Source organism: Numenius arquata, chromosome 2 (genome assembly GCF_964106895.1).
Source record: "Numenius arquata chromosome 2, bNumArq3.hap1.1, whole genome shotgun sequence".
In the NCBI taxonomy this organism is placed as follows: Eukaryota; Metazoa; Chordata; class Aves; order Charadriiformes; family Scolopacidae; genus Numenius; species Numenius arquata.
In genome coordinates, this window is record NC_133577.1 from 62595055 (window position 1) to 62613505 (window position 18451).

Consider the following 18451-nt stretch of genomic DNA (forward strand, 5'->3'; position numbering starts at 1 on the left):
ATTCAGCTTAAAAAGTGCAGTGAGGGCGGTGGCATGTGGCGAGCGGTGGCCGGCGTGCGGGGGTGGCCGGGGGGCGCGGGGCCGGGGCCGGGGCGCGCTGCCGGGGACCGCGCCGAGGAGCGGGAAACTTTCACGCCGGAGTTTTCCACTCCTGCTACTCAGAGCAGCTCCGACCTAGCACGGAGAGAGGCAGCGTTTTCACCTTCAGGGATTTTTTTTCTCATTACTCATTAATAGAGAGATATGTATCTTGCCCTTTTTTTCTCTTCTTTTTTTTTTTTTTTTTTTTTTTTGCGTAGGCAACATTGTTTTGTTTAAGCAAAGTATTTTGGGAGGAGTGATTGGGGGGGGGGGGGGGGGAGCGCGACGCTCCCCTGTTTCCCCGGGTCTGGTTCTGGAGCGCTCTCTGGGAAGGTGATCCTGAGCCGCTTCAGTAGAGGTCACTTGTGTGTGTGTGTGCGTGTGTGTGTGTGTGTCCCTGGTGTTTGTGTCTAGCATATGCATGTGGTTTTGCTGACTGCACTTGCAGGCTTGTAAATTTTCACCATGGGAAATTACCAACAAAGCCCAATCTGTCTCCTGGCTGCTTTGCACTTTCCGAGGGCGGCTGTACTTGAGCGAGCTGCAGAACGAGAGAGAGAAAGAGAGAGGGAGAGAGAGAAAAGGGGGAGTTGGGAGGGGGGAGAGGAAGGGTGGGTGGAGGGGGAGAGAGGTAAATAGCCTTAAATCGGAAGGGAGCTGCTTCTCTGTGGTCTTCCACAAGAGCTGCCTGGGCTCTGCTGGCTCAGTAATAACTGAGTGACCTTTTCTTTTGCTGTATTATGTCTGGCTGGTAAGGGATTGCATTTTGCAGCTGATAAAGCCCTGACTTCATTCAACTCGGCTCCTCACACGCTGCTTTAGGTAAGTTGTCTTCAGCCAGGACGGAGACAGACAGCCTTGGACTGCAAGATTCTAAAAGGAGGACACCTGTAGCTCGGATGCGGTCAACACAATTACTTGGCGGATCCTTGAGGACCTCATTATTTTAAACTTAAAGAATAGCGATCTCCCTCCCCATCTCTCCCACCCCCTCTTTATTTTTTTTTTTCCCCAAACAATGCTTCTTTTTGACCTTTTCCAAGGAGAAGAGCTACAAAGCAGCCACTGTGCTTATTGAACTGCCTCCCCTGTATCGCTTAATTGAGAAGGTAAGTGAGGCAACTGTGTACATAAGCTTTGGGTCATTTGTGTATGTGTGTCTGCATCACTCTCCCTCTCTCCCTCTCTCTCTCTCTCTGAGTCATAAGCCGGGGCTGCAATACACACACACACACACACACATCTCTGCACTGCAACTTTCACTCAAGCTGCAGCTCTGCTGAGACTGTTTTGTTTAAATCATGTGAGGCTTCATTATTTTTATGATGAGACATGAAATACATGCAAGCGGAGGATGCTGAGCGAAACCCATCCGACTGTATGTCTCGAGAAATAGCAGTCAAAGTTAACAATGAATTGCAGCACACACTCCCTCCTTCCCCCCCCCCCCCCCGCCGTTATTATTGTTATTATTATTCTTGCTTCTTCCAGAGCTTCCCGAAACGTGCTCTCAATTATCAAGGGAGTCGGTTAATTTCCCACTCCCCGGCTTTAATCCGCAAGCCTCCCCGTACAGCAGTTTAATTTGCAACCGGTTCGGTGCAGGGTTAACCCTTTGGGCAGAGCGGAGGCAGGAGCGCGGCTGCCGCCGGGGTGGGGAGCCCCGGGGTGTGTGTGGGGGGGTGTGTGGGATACAGAGCGGGCCGGGGGCTGCCGGGGTCCGGCCTCACGGAGCCCCTCTCGGACCGGCGTGAGAGAAGGGCAGCCAGGCTGGCGTTATGAAATAGGGGGGAAAAAAAAAAAAAAAAAAAAAAAGGAAGGTTCGTAGACAGAAGTACTTTTTTTTTTTCTCCCCCTCTTTTTTTTTTCAACACCCCCCCCCCCTTCTCCCTTCATACCGAGCAGGATATGGTATGCTAACGCCGCATGTGACAGTTTAATCAAACCCATTTGTTACAACAAAGCTAAGAGACCGCTGGGATTACAGGCTTACGGGCAGAGTTAGGGGAGCATGTGGCTTTGTCGCTCGCCATCGCCGTGCGGGGCCGGCGGCTCGGGGTGTGCCGTGTGTGTCTGTATGTGTGTGTGTGTCCCCCTCCTCCTCTCCGGTCTCTCCCCCCCCCACCTCGTTCCTGTGCCCCCCCTCCCGCCTCCGCGCCCGGCGGGCTGCTGCGCGCCGCGCTCCGGTTCACTTGACCCCAGCCGGGGAAGCACTTGCTACTTTTTTTTTTTCTTTTTTTTTTTTCTTTTTTCTTTTTTTTTTTTTTTTTTTTTCCCCGGGATTTGGTGCTTCCATGAGAAGGAGCTCTCCAGCCGCCCCTAAATCAACTCATGCAGAAAAAGGAGAAAAGTTTTGGTAAGGCCGGCGGTGCTCCCGCTTAGGTGCGCGCCCGGCAGAAGCGGTGCGCGTTAAGGTAGCGATATGGGGGGGGGGGGGGTGTTTGAGGGGAGGACGGGGAGGCGACGAAGGGGGGGGAGCGTTTCTCTTGCCTCTTCCATCCTCAACGCGTTGCCGTAGCGAGCCGTCTGTGTTTGCGTGTGCTCTAAGAGACCCGAAATACCGCTTTGTAGGACGGCTGCTGAAAGCAATTAATCTTGCTAGGTGCAACAAATATCGCTACATGCTTTCCCCCACACTTCCCTCTGCTCCCCGTCGCCCCGTCCCTGCGATGCTTCAAAAGGAATTAGCACAAAAGGTTCGAGCGTCCAACTCCAAAAGGGATTCTTTGTTGTAGAGTGTATGTTTCTTATTTATTTTTATTTTTTCTTTTTTTTTTTTTTTTTATTTTGCATGTGAGCTGCATCAAAATTGAACTCAGTCTTGCAAATCTCTTGTTGGCCTTTGCCAAGCACTAGCACTTTGCTGCCATGGTAACTGTAATTAAACTGATAAGAGTGGAAAAATGTCAGTATCTCTGAGCCTTGCAGCTGCATTGGAGAAAAGGGGAATCAAATTGGTTCCCAGCACCACTGCTCTAAAAAAGGAGGGAGGGAGTGGGGGGGGGGCTAGGGGGAGAGAAGTGGGGGGGGACACGACAGGGGTAGGAACATAGCTAAGCAGCTCCTGTCCCTGAGATCTGGGTACATCTATTTGCTGTGTTGTCCCTTAGGGGGCTACAGCCTGCAGGGATGCTCTGGGCCAGTGAACAGAGAGAAACAAGCTTTTAGGCCCAATCTAGCTTTCAAAAAGAGAAGGGGAAAGAAGAAGAGAAATCTTTTGTTTGGTGTCTCTTGGCAGTCGACTAGCCATGTTGGCCAAATTCTTTTAATCTGTATCACTGCTCCCAGCTGTGGGACTGCATTCCCATTTTTAGTTTTTACCTAACCTTCTCTCTGTCTCTTCCCCCCCCTCACTTTCCAACCCAGCTCCTTTATTAAAAAAAAAAAAACAAAAATAATAAAGAAAAAAATCAGATTCCTCAGTAGAGGAAGAGGCGGAGGTGAAGTTTAGTTATATACCCTGGAAAATTAAACTCAAAAGTATATAGAAGAGACTATATTCAGAGTACTAAAATCCTTACTTTTATTTAAAAAAAAAAAAAAAAAAAAACAAAAACACAAAACAACCCTGAGTGTTATGGAGTTGCGGTTACTTTGTTGTGTTAACTACAGAAGCTGAGACTGTGCGGATGAATGGCACAGAACAAGAGAGCATAATGGAGGCAATCAACCGTTAGGCTGGTTCACAATGCAATCCAGGCAATTAAAAGCTCACCAGAGTTTAAATGAAATGGTTCTACTTATTTCTGTGCACTACACTGCACAGGCTATTATTTATGTCTCTTTTTTTAATTATGATTTCCCTTAAACTGTCAAATAACTCAGAATAGCAGGGTCTCGGAGGCAATAAGAATTTTCCACAGAACAATTTACATGCCAATCTAAAACTAGTTACGACTCCTGATGTGCTACATGCGAGTTCTGAAATGTTTCTTAGCTTCTGAAACCTTAACTTCTTTCTTTTTTTTTTTTTTTTTTAAGTCCGTGTGTGTATTGTCCTGAATAATTGGAGCTCTGAGCGCTTTTAGGATGAAGCTACAAAGTGAGAAAGCATCGGAAAAGTATTCTTTTTATCTTCTACTAGATCTCCAACTCTCTTGTTGACTGCACATTGTCTGTCAGTTTGCTGACTTTTAAAGACCAGTGCACTGATATCTAATTTGCTCCAAACTGGTTTTTATTTTTGAAGTAGAGGCAAGTTTTCCCTTTCTTGCTCTACATACTACTGTCCTTGGTAGAACCGTGTTTGCACCTCCACAAAGGAGGGGGGGGGAGAGTGGTCTTTAAAAGTTTTTTAAGTGATCCAGTGGATAATAATACCCAGCTCTTCCTCCCTTAACGCGCCTTTCAAAGGCTGTCTGTACCACAAACCAGAAACTGAGTTCTGAGGGTCTTGTGCCACACTCAGAACCATCAGGGACCAATCCTGCTTACAGATGCTACTACATAACTAACAAAATACAGTTTTTTATGTCAAATCTTCATCCCCTTTGATTTTTGAGAAGGGTGGTGATTGGAATGAAATGAATTTTTGTTTCTCTGCCTTCCTTCAGGAGCCAAATTTAGCTCTTTTCCAGCAATCTTGCCTCTTTATCCTGAAATTCATAGTTACAAATTGGTTGACAAGTGTTTCATCACACGATAATAACGATAACCAGAGATGGGGATCAGTTGCATCAAAGTTATTTTGGGAGACCAAGGGAAATCCAAAAACCTGTAAAGCAGGTTATGAAGTTTTCCCTTCTTAATCACCATCCACCACCTTTAGGATTTTTGAAGTCTTATTCCTGACACATCTCTGCAGTTTATGGGCAGTATCTTGGGGACTGGGGGTGGAAGGAGGGAGGGAAGGACGGAAGGATTGAGGAAGCCCTTGAAAGCATATTGGGGCAAAATGAAAAGGGTTCGTTTGACAGTGACAGACAAGGAACTGAAATCCCTCAGTTCTGAGAACAGACCTGTGATGCAGAGCATGGGTAGGACTCTGCAGAACTGAAGGGAAAGCAGGGTTTGATTTTAATTTTTTTTTTTTTTTTTTTTTTTTTACAGCCTAGGCATAGCACTTTTGGAACTGTATGGTTTTTTGGAAGTGCTCCATAAGCTATGCCTTCCTGGGGGAGGGGGAGAGGAAGGCAGCAGTGCTGTGTGCTGCTACCTGATATTTCAGCAGCGAGCAGTTTGGATGGTTTTTGTGGGTGCTGTCAGCCTCTGAAAGGGTCTTTCCCGTATCCTAAGAAATAAATGGGTGCTTAAATCATAGCCTGTGAAAAGCTGACTGACAGTAAGCTGCAGGTATTCTTATTGCCAAATTAAGAGAGCGCTAAAAATACATGAGCGCGTATCTGAAAAGTATAACTGCGTTGGAGATCTTATGGGAACATGAAAGGGAAGAGAGGTGGTCTGTGAGGTGATCTGCATTAAGGTGGCATGCTCATACCGTAGGGAAAAAAAGTAATAAAATGTTCTGTTTTCAAAATTAAGTGTTTTAATCCAAGGCATGTGAAGAAAAGGGCATGTGCAAAGAATTTGGAGATACATAAAACACTTATGGGAGCGCTGTTTCGTGGTTTGTTTTGTTAGATCTGTTCTACGTTTAAAAAAAAAAAAGTAACTTTTTTTTATAATGAACTAGCAGTTTGAGGATGATTTTTTTTTTTTTTTTTTAACTTCCATTAAAATAGAAGCAGCTTCATCCCAAGTCAAGTGCAAAAAGATCAGATCTATCTGAGGGCAAAAGCACTCCTTCCCTCCAAAAGCTGCTGCAGATTGAATCCCTAATCTGAAGATGCTGCCAGTGGGATGTCAGCAGCACCTTCTCTTTCAGCCTCCGGAAAATAGACGTGCAAGGTTGCTAACACTACTTCTGTAGGGTGTCTGCCCCTTTTTTTACTCGTCTATACAAGGAGGGTTTGGGCTAACACGAACGATAGTGCTCTGTGTACTTTCCTCATGTAGCAAATGCCTCAAAAACTGTGCAGGGATACGCGCAAGACTGTGCAACCTCGGGTTTTATTTGTAACGCAATAACCTCGTCTTTGCAGCAGACCCCTCAGGATTTATCAGGCTTGATTATTGCAATTTGCTCAGATATTCACTTGGTTAGCCGTGTTTCTGTGGCACCTTGTTCCTTTCGGACGGCGCAGGACAGTAGATCAGCCTGGATCAGAGACTGTCAGCCTCGGCTCTCTAACCCGCTTCCTTATCAGGTGACAAAATTTTTACATTAAGATTGTTATTTATTTTTTTTTTTTTTTTTACTTTAAAGCCTTTAACTGTGTTAGCTCCTATTTTACCTCGAGCTAAAGATTAAAGTCCCAGAACAGTCCCTTTGTGCTTCTGAACTTTTTTACTGAGTTTCAAGAAGTTGATACAAGCTGTGGCCGATTTTATGCATTTATCCTCAGCGTGGCTGAAGAGAGGGGCTGGGGATAAGCACGTTGTTGGCACTTGGCAGGTATTTAAACTCTAGTGTGATATACAACTTTACAGATTAAGGCTTTTCGACCAAGTGAAGGTATTAAAGATCCAGCAGGACTTCTCTTTACAGTTTGGTATAGGCTCTTTACCAGGAGTCTCTGATATTTTCACTGCTTTTAGTCATTTATTTGTAGTCATGTTATTTTGCTGCTTCATGTATGTAGCCTGGATTCAGAGGAATAAGTTGGCAGTGCAAAATGCTGTAAAGGCTCAGCCTTTGTCTCATGGTGCTTGCTCAGGGTGAGAGATGTGCGTTGGTCCCCAGATCTGCCATAGACTTTCTGTGGAGCCCTGTGCAGGTCGCTGCATCTCATCCTCCCCCTTGTGAACAAGAAACAGATCTTACAAATAAGTGGTGTAGGAGCTACGAGAGTAGCATTGATCGGGGACTAATGAGAAGGCAGTGATGCTTTTTTTTTTTTTTTTTTTATAATTATTGATAGAAAAATACAGACCTTACACTTCTGTTATGAGCGTTAGATGTTACACAGCAGTACTGCCGTGGTATTTCGGGGTACTCACTGGGAGAACTGTTTGCATATCACTGGACAGCTAATGTATCAGATAAATATATCACTCCAAAATGCGTAATAAAGTGTATTGCGAAGAGGGGAGCAGGGCTGTTGCGCTCATATGTCACAATAAGAATTACTACTTCTAATTCAGTGGCCAGCTTTGCAGGTGAAGCTTGGGAGTTCAGCTTGGTAACCCTGGAAAGTCACTCAACTGGTTCTACAGTCGCTGCAGTCCACATAAATTCAATGTATTCCACGTATACATATGTGTACTTATCCCTGGGACACCTCAGCCGGCGTGGCATCTAGCCTCTTCTCTTGGTAGCACTAATATGCATAAAGGCACACTGTACCATTGCTTCAAGGCTTACACTCAGCTTCTTGTTTTCCTTTTAAGAACTTTTTTTTTAAAAAAAAAAACCAAACAACAACCAACAAACAAAAAAACAAAACAAAAACCCAAACCCCAATTTGTTCATGTTCTAGCTCCCTGAGCCTGCCTGTCTGTAGTGGTGTGTTACAGCACCAACCGAGATCATCTGATAGACGCTGGGACTGTAAAGCTTTCTTAACAGTAGGTAGCAGAGCATTCTTGATAAGGAGCTCTTGAATTTGCTTTTCTTTGTTACAAGACTCTATTTGACCTTTCTCAGTCTCTGCATAATAACAGGGTGCCATACCCTGAATTTTGGGGTAGGATTTGCTTGTTGGCAACAGCATTTGTTCCCCAGTCTTGACAAATTCTCACTGTAATATTCAGATGCACTGTAATGAGTAGCTTGTTTGTTTTTTTTTTTTAAGTTACATCTCTGGCTTTAAAACAGTGAGACAACCTAATAATTGAACTGCATGTCAGTTCTTTCTTTCTCTCCGGTGCCTGTTTGATGTCCAACAAAGCATCCGCAGGACTGTGATTTTGCTTATTCTAAGAAATTACTTTCAGAGAATCGGTCTGAGTGTAATGGGATGGCAGTTCACGCGATTAACCAAGAGAGACCAGTCTGTAAGCACTTTGGGGCAGTGACCTTCTCTCCCCATTTACTGTAAAACTGAGGGCAATTGATTTTTGTATGGATCTCTGGAAGCTGGCTGCGGCGCTCTGTGTATCATCGCTCAACTGTGTTCCACTTTTACTGGTTCCCTCCCTTAAGCAGCGGTTCAGGCGTTTGAATTGTTATTTAAATGCTCTCCTCTATTACATCAAAAGGTGTATGTGTACTTAGTGGACACTGCTGTACTCCTTGTCCCGAACTAGCTGTTGGCTAAAATTGGGATTGGAAAGTGGGGCAGATGGGGTTTTTTTATGTTTTGTGGTGCGGCTTTTTTCCTTGACAAACTAGCAACTCTCTGACCTTGTGCAGATTATTTAAAAATCGGATTTTTCGGAAGGTCCTTACGCTGCAGGCTGTAACTAGAGATGCTGGTACTGAAGTCTCTGGAAATCTGGTTGCTTCATTCATGTGTCTAACAAGAATTGAAATCTTAAAAAAACAAAACACTGCCTCCCACCCCCCTGCCAGCACCAAAATGCCCATGTCAAACCTCCCTGAAACTCTGGCCCTGTGCTTCTCGTGGCTTCAGTCTTTTCACCCCCTTCAATCTGGGGTGCTTTTACATTTTTATAAAGATAGTGCATGTAGGTCCAAATGTGCAGACTTTTAGCTATGTTTTCCATCATAGATATGCTGTTTATTTAAACTTTTGTTTGCTAAATATTCGATACTTTGGATGGAAGTGGATAACTTTGCAACTGAGTTGTTTTAATTTTTCATTTTAATTTCTAAATCCTATTTCTTTTCAGCAAAGGGACCAGGTAAAGAGGTGTTAAAGAGAAACTGCAGAACTTAGAGCAGTGGAAGTTTCTGCTCTCAAATTTATCTTAACGTTGTTTTCAGCTTGTTGTGGACCATTTAGGTTATTTCATCCTCTCTACACAATTGCCTTTTTAATGAACTGGGTGTGGGGGTAGCAGCCAGGTGGAGGAAGAAAAGGGCGAGACTTGCCCTCGAGAGAATATCTATTTTCACTCTTCTCTTCTCTTGTTGTATTTCAGGTATACAAATGCTCTCAGTCCAGCCAGACACCAAGCCGAAAGGTTGTGCTGGCTGCAACCGTAAGATTAAAGACCGGTATCTTCTAAAGGCCCTGGACAAATATTGGCATGAAGACTGCCTGAAATGTGCGTGCTGTGACTGTCGCCTGGGGGAGGTGGGCTCTACCTTGTACACCAAAGCCAACCTTATCCTTTGTCGCAGAGACTATCTGAGGTAGGCCATGTCCTTCTTACGTTCCCTGACAGACTTGGTAGATCTGTTTAAGTCCTTCCTATGTAGCCGCCATTGCACAAGCGGTACCTGAGGGCAGCAAGGCCTGGTATATGTGGAGGATGAGAAAACAAATACTGAAATACGGAGATAAAACTAAAATCTGGATCGAAAAGCACACGTAACCAGGTCATGCAGGTGGTTGCCAATTTTCTGATGCTAATTCGTCTTTAGTCTTCTGAGGTAGAGAGTAAAACCCCACACACTTGCCACAACACCATGCTCCTGAGGAGCTGCTGGTCTCTTCCTCTTCCTCGCAGCACGGTGGTGGCCAGGCGTAGCGGCCTGTTTTCACCAGCGCCAGTGCAGGGTTTGAACTCTGAGTGTTTCACTCATCTTCACTTACCCACTTTCATCCTTTTCACGTCAAAAGAAGTGTTGCCAGCAGATCCAGAGAGGTGATTCTGCCACTTTACTCTGCTCTGGTGAGACCTCACCTGGAGTACTGTGTGCAGGTCTGGAGCCCTCAATATAGAAAGGACATGGACCTGATGGAGCGGGTCCAGAGGAGGGCCACCAAAATGATCAGGGGGCTGGAGCACCTCTCCTATGAGGACAGGCTGAGGGAGCTGGGGTTGTTCAGCCTGGAGAAGAGGAGGCTCCGGGGAGACCTCATAGCGGCCTTCCAGTACCTGAGGGGGGCCTACAGGAAGGCTGGGGAGGGTCTGTTTACAAAGGCCTGCAGCGACAGGACGAGGGGCAATGGTTTTAAGTTGGAGAAGGGGAGATTTAGATTGGATATTAGGAAAAAGTTCTTTACTCTGAGGGTGGTGGAACACTGGAACAGGTTGCCCAGGGAGGTGGTTGAGGCCCCTTCCCTTGAGACATTCAAGGTGAGGCTCGACGAGGCCCTGGGGAACCTGGTCTAGTTGGGGGTGTCCCTGCTGACTGTGGGGAGGTCGGACTAGATGACCTTTGGAGGTCCCTTCCAGCCTGGACCAATCTATGAATCTATGAATCTATGAATCCTCTTAGTTTGCCAAGGGATTTCATTTGTGGCACTGGAAGCTTTTATGAATGCTGCCATTTAGCCGTTAGAAGCTGGACCAACATGACCAACTGTCTTCCCCATGCTAAATAATCACGTAGTTAGTAGGCTCAAATCCGCTCTGGTCCTGCTTTAACTCCATCACCTGAGTGGAATATTGGGTAACCTGTTGCTACTTCTCAGAGACAGCAAATCATCACCTGATTTTCTATCTCTTGTTTGGATCTACATTCTCGAAAGTATTTGAGTTATAACTCGTAGCAAAGTACTGATGGGCAGCACCGGGCTAGTTTATCGGCAGATTGTATGTGAATAAATAGGGCTACTTTGCAGGAGCTAAGTTTAATCGGAAAGTTTAGTCTCCCTAGGCTCTCAATAGTAAATAGAGAGAAAAGGCTCCTCTGGAGTGGTTCAGAGCACCTATTTCCTATAGGAGCACCTTTCCTCCATTCCCTGTAGAGGGGGTCTAATGAGACTAGCTGCTCCAGGCGAACGTGAACTTCTGGGAATATTTCCCCTGCCCCTGTAGTGAAGCCTTTTCCTTTTAAAGGGACATTCAAGTCAGTAATACATTGGGGAAAAATTAAAAGTCTCTTTTGAGCACGTTAACTTACAAGTTCAGTTTAAGCATAGGTACCAAATAGGAGGTTCCCACACACTGATCAGTTCTAAATTGTACAGCATAGGTAGGATGGAACAGGAACCACAACTAAAACGTTGTTAGCAACTGTTGGTACTCTGGTTGTTCATGTTTCAAGCTGTTTTTTCTGGAGTGGAACAAAACCTTCAGAAACGCAGCATTTGTTGTGCATTTGTTGAGCTGGGGCTGTAAGGCAGATCAGGGTTCTTCAGGCATGGGCTTGGACTACTTATTGGTAAAAGTGCTCTCCTACTCATTAAAACTCTGAGCTGAACACAAGACAGAGTGCTGGGAATTTAGCATAGAGTCCACATTTTAAAGCCATTGTGTTAAAGCTGCCAAAGAAGTAGGTAACAAAACCTTGCTTTAAAAACTGGCAGAGAACTGCTTGAATAGAAGGGAATTGTTGTACGTGAACCTAGGTCACTTGTGATCTTAAAGCGTGTGTCTACAGAGAGGAGCTGGAACAGTTTCTGGGGGGAAGGTAACACTTATCCTAATTTTTTTAAACCCATTTTAAGACTCTTTCTACAACAAATGCCTGCAGGAGTGAGAAGACTCTGTTATGACTCTTTGATCCAAGTTCCAAATTTACTGGAGACTTTGAACTTACTGAATCTCCCAAGTGCTAGAGCAGCAGATCCAATGTTTTAAAATCAAATGTTTAAAATCAAAACCAAAAGTGATCTAGTAGTAGAGATACGAGCAAAGCATTTCCCCAGCAGAAATGTGTGCATACACACACACACTCTGTTGCTCTCTGGTCTTTGAAGGTCTAACAGGAATAAATAAATATTTTGCTAACAGATTGTTAAAATTCATACGAAGTGATTCTGAGAAAGGAGACTGTATTTTTCATCTGTCATGACCACATTCGAAACTGGTGTTTTAGTTACTTGGTCCTACACAGTATTTAGCACCAGTGAAACCAGCATACGTGAGAAATTCTGTAATCAATTTGAAGATGTTTCTGATTTTTGTCTCCAGGTTTATCAAGTCTTAATGAAGCTATCTTATCATGATCCTTTTATTAGTGATTCTTGTGAGTGCATAGATTTAAACTTGGTATTTACACTAAACTTCAAACTGATGCACTTAAGGTAATTGCAGATAGTCATTTGCCTCATTGCGTCTTATCTACTTAGTTATGCAGTGAACCTATAAAAGTGATCTTTTTAATGCTAATGTAGAAACTAGTTAAATGTTCTCTAGCTTTGTAGTCAAATAAGCTTTCATATTTAGCAACCCACTTGATATGAATTTAAAGAATAAATTACTTTGTACTAATGATCAGATATGGGTTCGATTACAGTTTCAAACTATCCTCTTGTATTTTTTTCTTTTTAACCATAAAGGGAGTCTTTGCTACATATAAAACTGTTCTAGCTTCCTATTAATTTATGTGGTGCCCTCTAGAGGATATGTGCCTTGCACGATACTGTAAAGAATAAAATTGCTTATTAACTTGTCTCTCTGTGTTCATTATGTCTTTCAATAAGACAGCCATTCTACAGATGCTATAAGCAATAATGTAGCCAGTTTGGGTGCTTTAACATTCATGGTTAAATTCACAAACTGTGTGATTGTGTCTTTGGCTATTTGCAAAGATACTTCCAGTATCTCTCTTTTAGAGATGCCTGCCAAAAAACTAAACACTCCCTCAGCCCTGATGCACACTCTTGTTCCACATTTGAGCCCTGAGGGTACCCACTTTGAGCTTTTTATAAATACTCTGTATCTTCAGAACTTCACAACTTGCTTTGCTTTAGCTCTCTCCTTTGGTAAAATTAGTTAATTTTGCTATATTAAAACCTTTTTCTCTGGGTTGGGGGGGGGCTGAGGGGGTGGCAGAAATCTTTAATGAGGTAATGAGCTTGGAAGACGCTTTGGGTGTGAGAGGCTTTACCCCGGAATCTGATTCATGTAAGTCACTCCAGTGGTTTCAGAGGTGGTGTATGACACCGAGGGTACTAGGGTGGCCGCAAACGGAATGAACTCTGGTTTGTTAACGAGGATGAGAACTGACTTGAGTAAAGAAAGGACTCAATGTTAGAAATAACACACTCGGTGAAAATGATATGCAGAGTATAATTCCCCTGCAGGCTTCTGTCTCCTGCTTATACACTCTTGGGTTAGAAAATGAAGACTTAATTTAAGGAACTTAGGTTTACGCCAATATTTCAAGTCCATTTACAGTGTGTGAAATAGGGAAGAAATTTTTTTTTTTTCCCTTTTCTTTTTCCCTCCAGAGCTGTACTGTGACATCTTAATGTAACAGCCTATCCCGCTCTGTCCTCTCTTCTGACTGGCAGCATGTCCATTTACAAGCACAATATTCCCTTTGAAATCTGTCATTACTGCCATTAATGACCAGTCGTTATGTTAACAGCCTTTGGGCTGTTAACATGTCAAACTGGTTGTTAACTGGAATGTTATTACTTATTTAAACCGCAGGTATGACTTGTGTGAAATGCGCTTTGGTTGTGTGTTCCAGGCTGCTTCTGCTCAAAACAATAGGGAAACAGCAGAGCCTTTGCCTTTGGGGTGCCAAGGGATTTGCTTTCTGTTCCATCTGCTTATTTGGTTTCTGCATATTTGCGAGGTCCTCCTACCCCTGGGCAGCCTCTGAATTTCAGGTGCAACCCTGTGCAATCCCATCTCTTAGCCTTGCACGCAAATGGGCAGCCGCGGATGTCTCCAGATGCGCAGTAATGCCTGCCGCACATTTGAGATTAATATCTGGCCCCTAAAAGTGTAAAATGAAAGACTGACAATTACATGTAACTCAGTTGTATTAAATAATGAGCTTCCTCGGATGCAGCAAAAATATGAAAGTACAGCTGTGCTAAGCTAGTAGCAATGTAGGTCAATCACCCTTTTCACTTAGGTTTTTAACTACGCAAACCCTGCTGAGCGACCAATGACTACAAAGTGCTGTTTCATTCCTATTTAATTTTGGCAGCATTTTGCTGAAGAGCAGGCATTCATGCAGCTAAATTATCTTCACCGTTTCTGGTTTTAACTCCAGCTCCATGACACTAAATGTTGGAGTGCATATCTCTTAGTAAACACAAAGAATATGGTTTCTGATAGATTTTTTTTTTTTTTTTTTTTTTCCAAATCCGTCTCTTAACATGGAAATTGAATTAGAACTTTTATTGCTTTTTGCATAATTTTCCTAGCCAGGCAAAACAGATCATAGAAAAGGATTAACAAAACTAATATATTGGGGTGGAATTTTTGCCCTTAAACACATCTAGAACCTTACTGGGGATGAGGAGAATGGTGACACAAAAGTCTACCCCCCCACCGCCCAACCTTGGTACTGATTTTGCTCGTAAATGTACTGCAGACTTTAAAAGTACCACTGAATGGCTATGAAGATGAGGAGATCACTCTTCCCGAAGAAAGGGGCAGGTCACGTTAGGTGGTTTTTTTTCCCTTCCCTGCTTGCTCGTTCAAAGCCAAGTTTTTAAAACACATATATTGGATGAGATCTTGTAAATAATGAGACGTGACTACAGAAAGTAAAATGTTCAACCATAAGCAGCGTAAAGATGCTGCCTCTGTAAAATATTTAGCTTGTGAAAGGGCACAGACTGAGAAGAGTAGAGTTTAGGAAGCAGCCTTTTCCTGTACAACTGCTCGCACTCTAAAGGCAATTATTATTTAAAAAATAGTATTATGTAGGAGTACTTAGAGAAACTTAAAATGTTTTGTGGCCTGGTACTGATTAGCAGATCCTATTTCTCTCCTCTCGTGGAAAGTGCACATTAAGTATTGCAAACACCTAAGATACCAGCTCTCTTAAATGCATGTATAAAGACTCTATATGGATATTTTCACAGGTCATAGGTTACAAGGTGTTTTCAAAATGACATCTCAGTATGCTTCTTGCCCAGCTTGATTAAATAAAGGTAGATCTTTAAAGATTTGAGCACTCTGAATTTTCAGGAATATTGAGGTATTTACAAAAGTGAGGCTTAAGAGAGCTCTGTTTTCTTCACTAAAGTTTTGTAGAACTGAGCCCTTATTTGTACACTAATATCCTTGTTGCAATGCATTGAAGTATTCAAGGGAGTACTAATTTGTAGGAACAGGCCCTAAAAATATTTTAAAATATATATAAAAATGGTAGGTGTAACGGCTTGCTTTTAATAATTTTGCTGTGTACGTAAGATAAATATTCTCCTAAATTTACATTAATGGTATCATTTAGCATATCTTAAAAACAAACAAACAATGCTACTTGCTTTCCCACTAATTGCCAAAGGTTTTGAAAGCCTCAAAACATCTTAACAGTTCTTGAAGGGATGAGGGTGTACTACAAGGAGAGTAATGCACGTACGCACAGTTAATCCACCCAACTTGCAAGGAATAATGCTTTTGATTTAGTTACACTCTGGCTAGTTTAGCTTGTTCTTATTTTAGTTCATCTGTGATAGCTTTTAATAAGAAACATTCAATTAAGCTGTTAAAATTGGTGTTTAAGTCATGTTGAAATGCCGTAAAATGTGTGTACTCAAGTTTGACGCTCTTCAGTAGTTCCATGTGTTTCCCCATATCTGCTGGTATTTTTCTTCAGAGCTGCCAAATTTTTAATAATCGTGTTATTTTTAGTGGCTTAAAATACACAGTTTAATTTCCAAGAATGTGAATGTTCCCTCTTATAAGGCTTCTCAAAAACCAGACATTTCTCGTGTGTTGTCAAAATACCTCATTAATCCCCTGGAAGCGTTCAAAGAATTTCAGGAGACTTTTCAGATGAAAGTACAGTGCCTCTTAAAGCCTGTCCTACAGCTCTTCATTACCTTTCTACATTAACAGGGTATTTTGATGGAAAATTATTTTACTACAAAGATTTTGTCAATACATAGCAGTTCAATAAATCTTAATAAAAGTGGTGATTTTTTGGGGCAGCCTAGGTAAGTCTGCAGTGCCAGAGGATGGGATAACATTCTTGGTTGAAAGAACAACAATTCTATAGGTCTGCTTAGTATTTTCTATAGCCTCTTTTAAAAGAAATGCAACTTTCTTGATTTCTTCCTTGCTGAATTTTTCCTCAGAAGCGACCTTGAGACTAGTGGTTTTATGAAATATGTTTAAAATAATACTCATATTAAAATGATTTACTTCAGGACTAAATATTCTAACTCTATTATGACATGTGATTTGACATCCAAGTTTTAATTGGAAACTTTCTGCATTTTTGGTCAGAAGCATATGTGAAACAATGCATCGATGTATAATGTAGTAGAAGAATATTTAGCCCTTGTTGCCTCTATTATCTAGCACAGAGATGCCTTTAAGACCCTTCTACTTTCTGCTTAAAAAAAAATAAAAAATGCTTGAAACCGTAGTTAGTTTTTTGTGGATATTTTACCCAAAACTGAAAAACAAGTCCCTACTATATAATTTAAAAAAAAAAAAAAATCTTACTAACTTTTGTTACATTGTATTAGCTATAGTCTTCAAATGTTCCAGAAAATACAAAGCTTTCATTCTTGATGTGAATGTTTGATTAATATGTAAAAGCATAGCTGTTTTCCTTAAATATATAGTCATGAGCAAAGTGAAAACTTCAAATACTGGAAATGGATAATTGAGATTTGGCCATAGAAATGGCCAGCGTTGTTACATACATTCAGCCCTCCTGACTTCAGGAATTGCTTTCTCTTTTAATTTTTCACTGAAGTTAAATATGTTTATGGTGGTTTTGGAAACCAAAATACACAGTATGCAATACTCAAATGTTTTCTAAATGAAAATGGTCTTAACTATCACTGTCCTTAAGAATCCGTATTTTGGGTGTACCTTACTAAATGCGTTGGGTTTTTTGATGGCTAACTTCCCAATGGATTCCTTAGTATGACAATGGTTGACCCTTTAAATAAATCTAAGTAATAGTCACAAGCTTATTTTTTCTTGATCAAAAAATTGTTAAATTTTTGAAGTTTTTCAGACACAAATATCTGAAGTAATGAGTCTACATTGTCAAAAAGCTTTGCATGTTTTACACTTACTTCCCTGTAAGATAATTCTGGTACTGTTGTTTCACACCTTCCTGAGGCTGCTTCTTGCATATTCTGAATCAGTTAGCCTTTGGCACTTGAGTCTTGAGTTGTATGTGATCGGTATTGTTTAAAATGACTACAGATATCAGCAGGTTCATATTTTGAAAGAGGAAATGCTGTTTAAGTAATTTCTAGAATGTGTTGCTTTTATAGCTATATGAATGAATCTATCAAATCATCATTGTCCTGCAAAAGGATTGTCCTAGCTGTACCTGATCAGGCCAAAAAAAAAAAAAAAAAGTCTGTAATGGGCTAGAAATAACTAAAATTTGAATTTACTTGAACTGCTGGTTCTGCTGCTTTCTAGAATTTATAAAAGTATTAAAACAAATGAACAAAAACCCTGAAACATACCCTGGGTCAAAAATTCACAAAAGTAGTATCAGTTCTTAACCAAATACTAGAGAGAACGTAAATTGCTCAAACAACAGGATGAGTAGTTCAGCCAAGTTTGATCTTTAGCAAGCCATGTATCAAAATGAAGCAACGTACAGCTAAGATACCTTGCAAGCTCTCCATGCTCGTGTCCTCTCTGCACATCTGCTAGGTATGGTACGCACACATTCATGCTGAAATCATGGAGGAATTCTGCACCCTGCATTACACAGGCACTCACAACCAGTTAAGACAGACTTTAAATGTATGGTAACAATTAAGCATCCTGATAGCCCCATGGCAATCGGTAAGGTTAGTTGCAGGTTTAATTTAAACATGTTTTAAAATGTCATGATGGAGTGCCAGCATAGCGAAAATCACAATTCAGTCCCTCTCCCAGCCTCACGTCAGAACTGCAGCTACGGGCAACTGGAGAGTATTTAGCACCTATTTTTCAAAGAACACAATGACCTCAATTATTAACTGCAAAATATTTTCCTTTGGGATTAGAGTGAACCCTGTTTATCTATTTTATAACAAAACGCAACACACGGGAACTTTTCTCTAGCAGAAAATCGCTACTTTTATGAAAGAGATGAGCGTGTTCAGCTCTGGAACAGTATTCCTTGGGAAATTCTCCTGCAGGTCTTGAGTGAAGTGGCATTCTGCAGGACTGGAATTTAAGCTTTTCATCTTTTCTTTTGCGAAAAAAAATGATAATGTCTTATGTTGGCACATAGTGGATGAAAGTGAGGATTGCACAACAGGCAAAGATAAAATTATTGGGGGGGGGTGAGAGCAGAGAACATCAGGGATTTTATTGTATCTTTCTCCGTTTGGGGAGGTGAGAGTAAGTGAATAAGTGAGAATAAGTTGTTACACCTTTCAATATATTGTAAGTGATGATATATTGGACTAATTAGGCCACCACTGTACTACACCAGGTAGCAAATGTCCCCTTCCTCTTGTATCGCTTC

At 42.0% G+C, this 18451-nt stretch overlaps 1 protein-coding gene across 2 annotated transcripts in view; it reads left to right on the plus strand.

Annotated features, from left to right (window-relative positions):
• Positions 1 to 18451, plus strand: part of LMO3 (LIM domain only 3) — a 59681-nt gene that overhangs the window by 865 nt on the left and 40365 nt on the right. Inside the window, exons 1-2 of one of the 2 annotated variants that reach the window (XM_074168314.1) lie at positions 2413 to 2437; positions 9127 to 9340. In XM_074168314.1, coding sequence (XP_074024415.1) covers positions 2413 to 2437; positions 9127 to 9340 — 239 coding nt within the window. Of the gene's footprint in view, positions 1 to 2412; positions 2438 to 9126; positions 9341 to 18451 lie in introns of those variants that run through there. The other variant, XM_074168315.1, reaches the window with a different exon arrangement.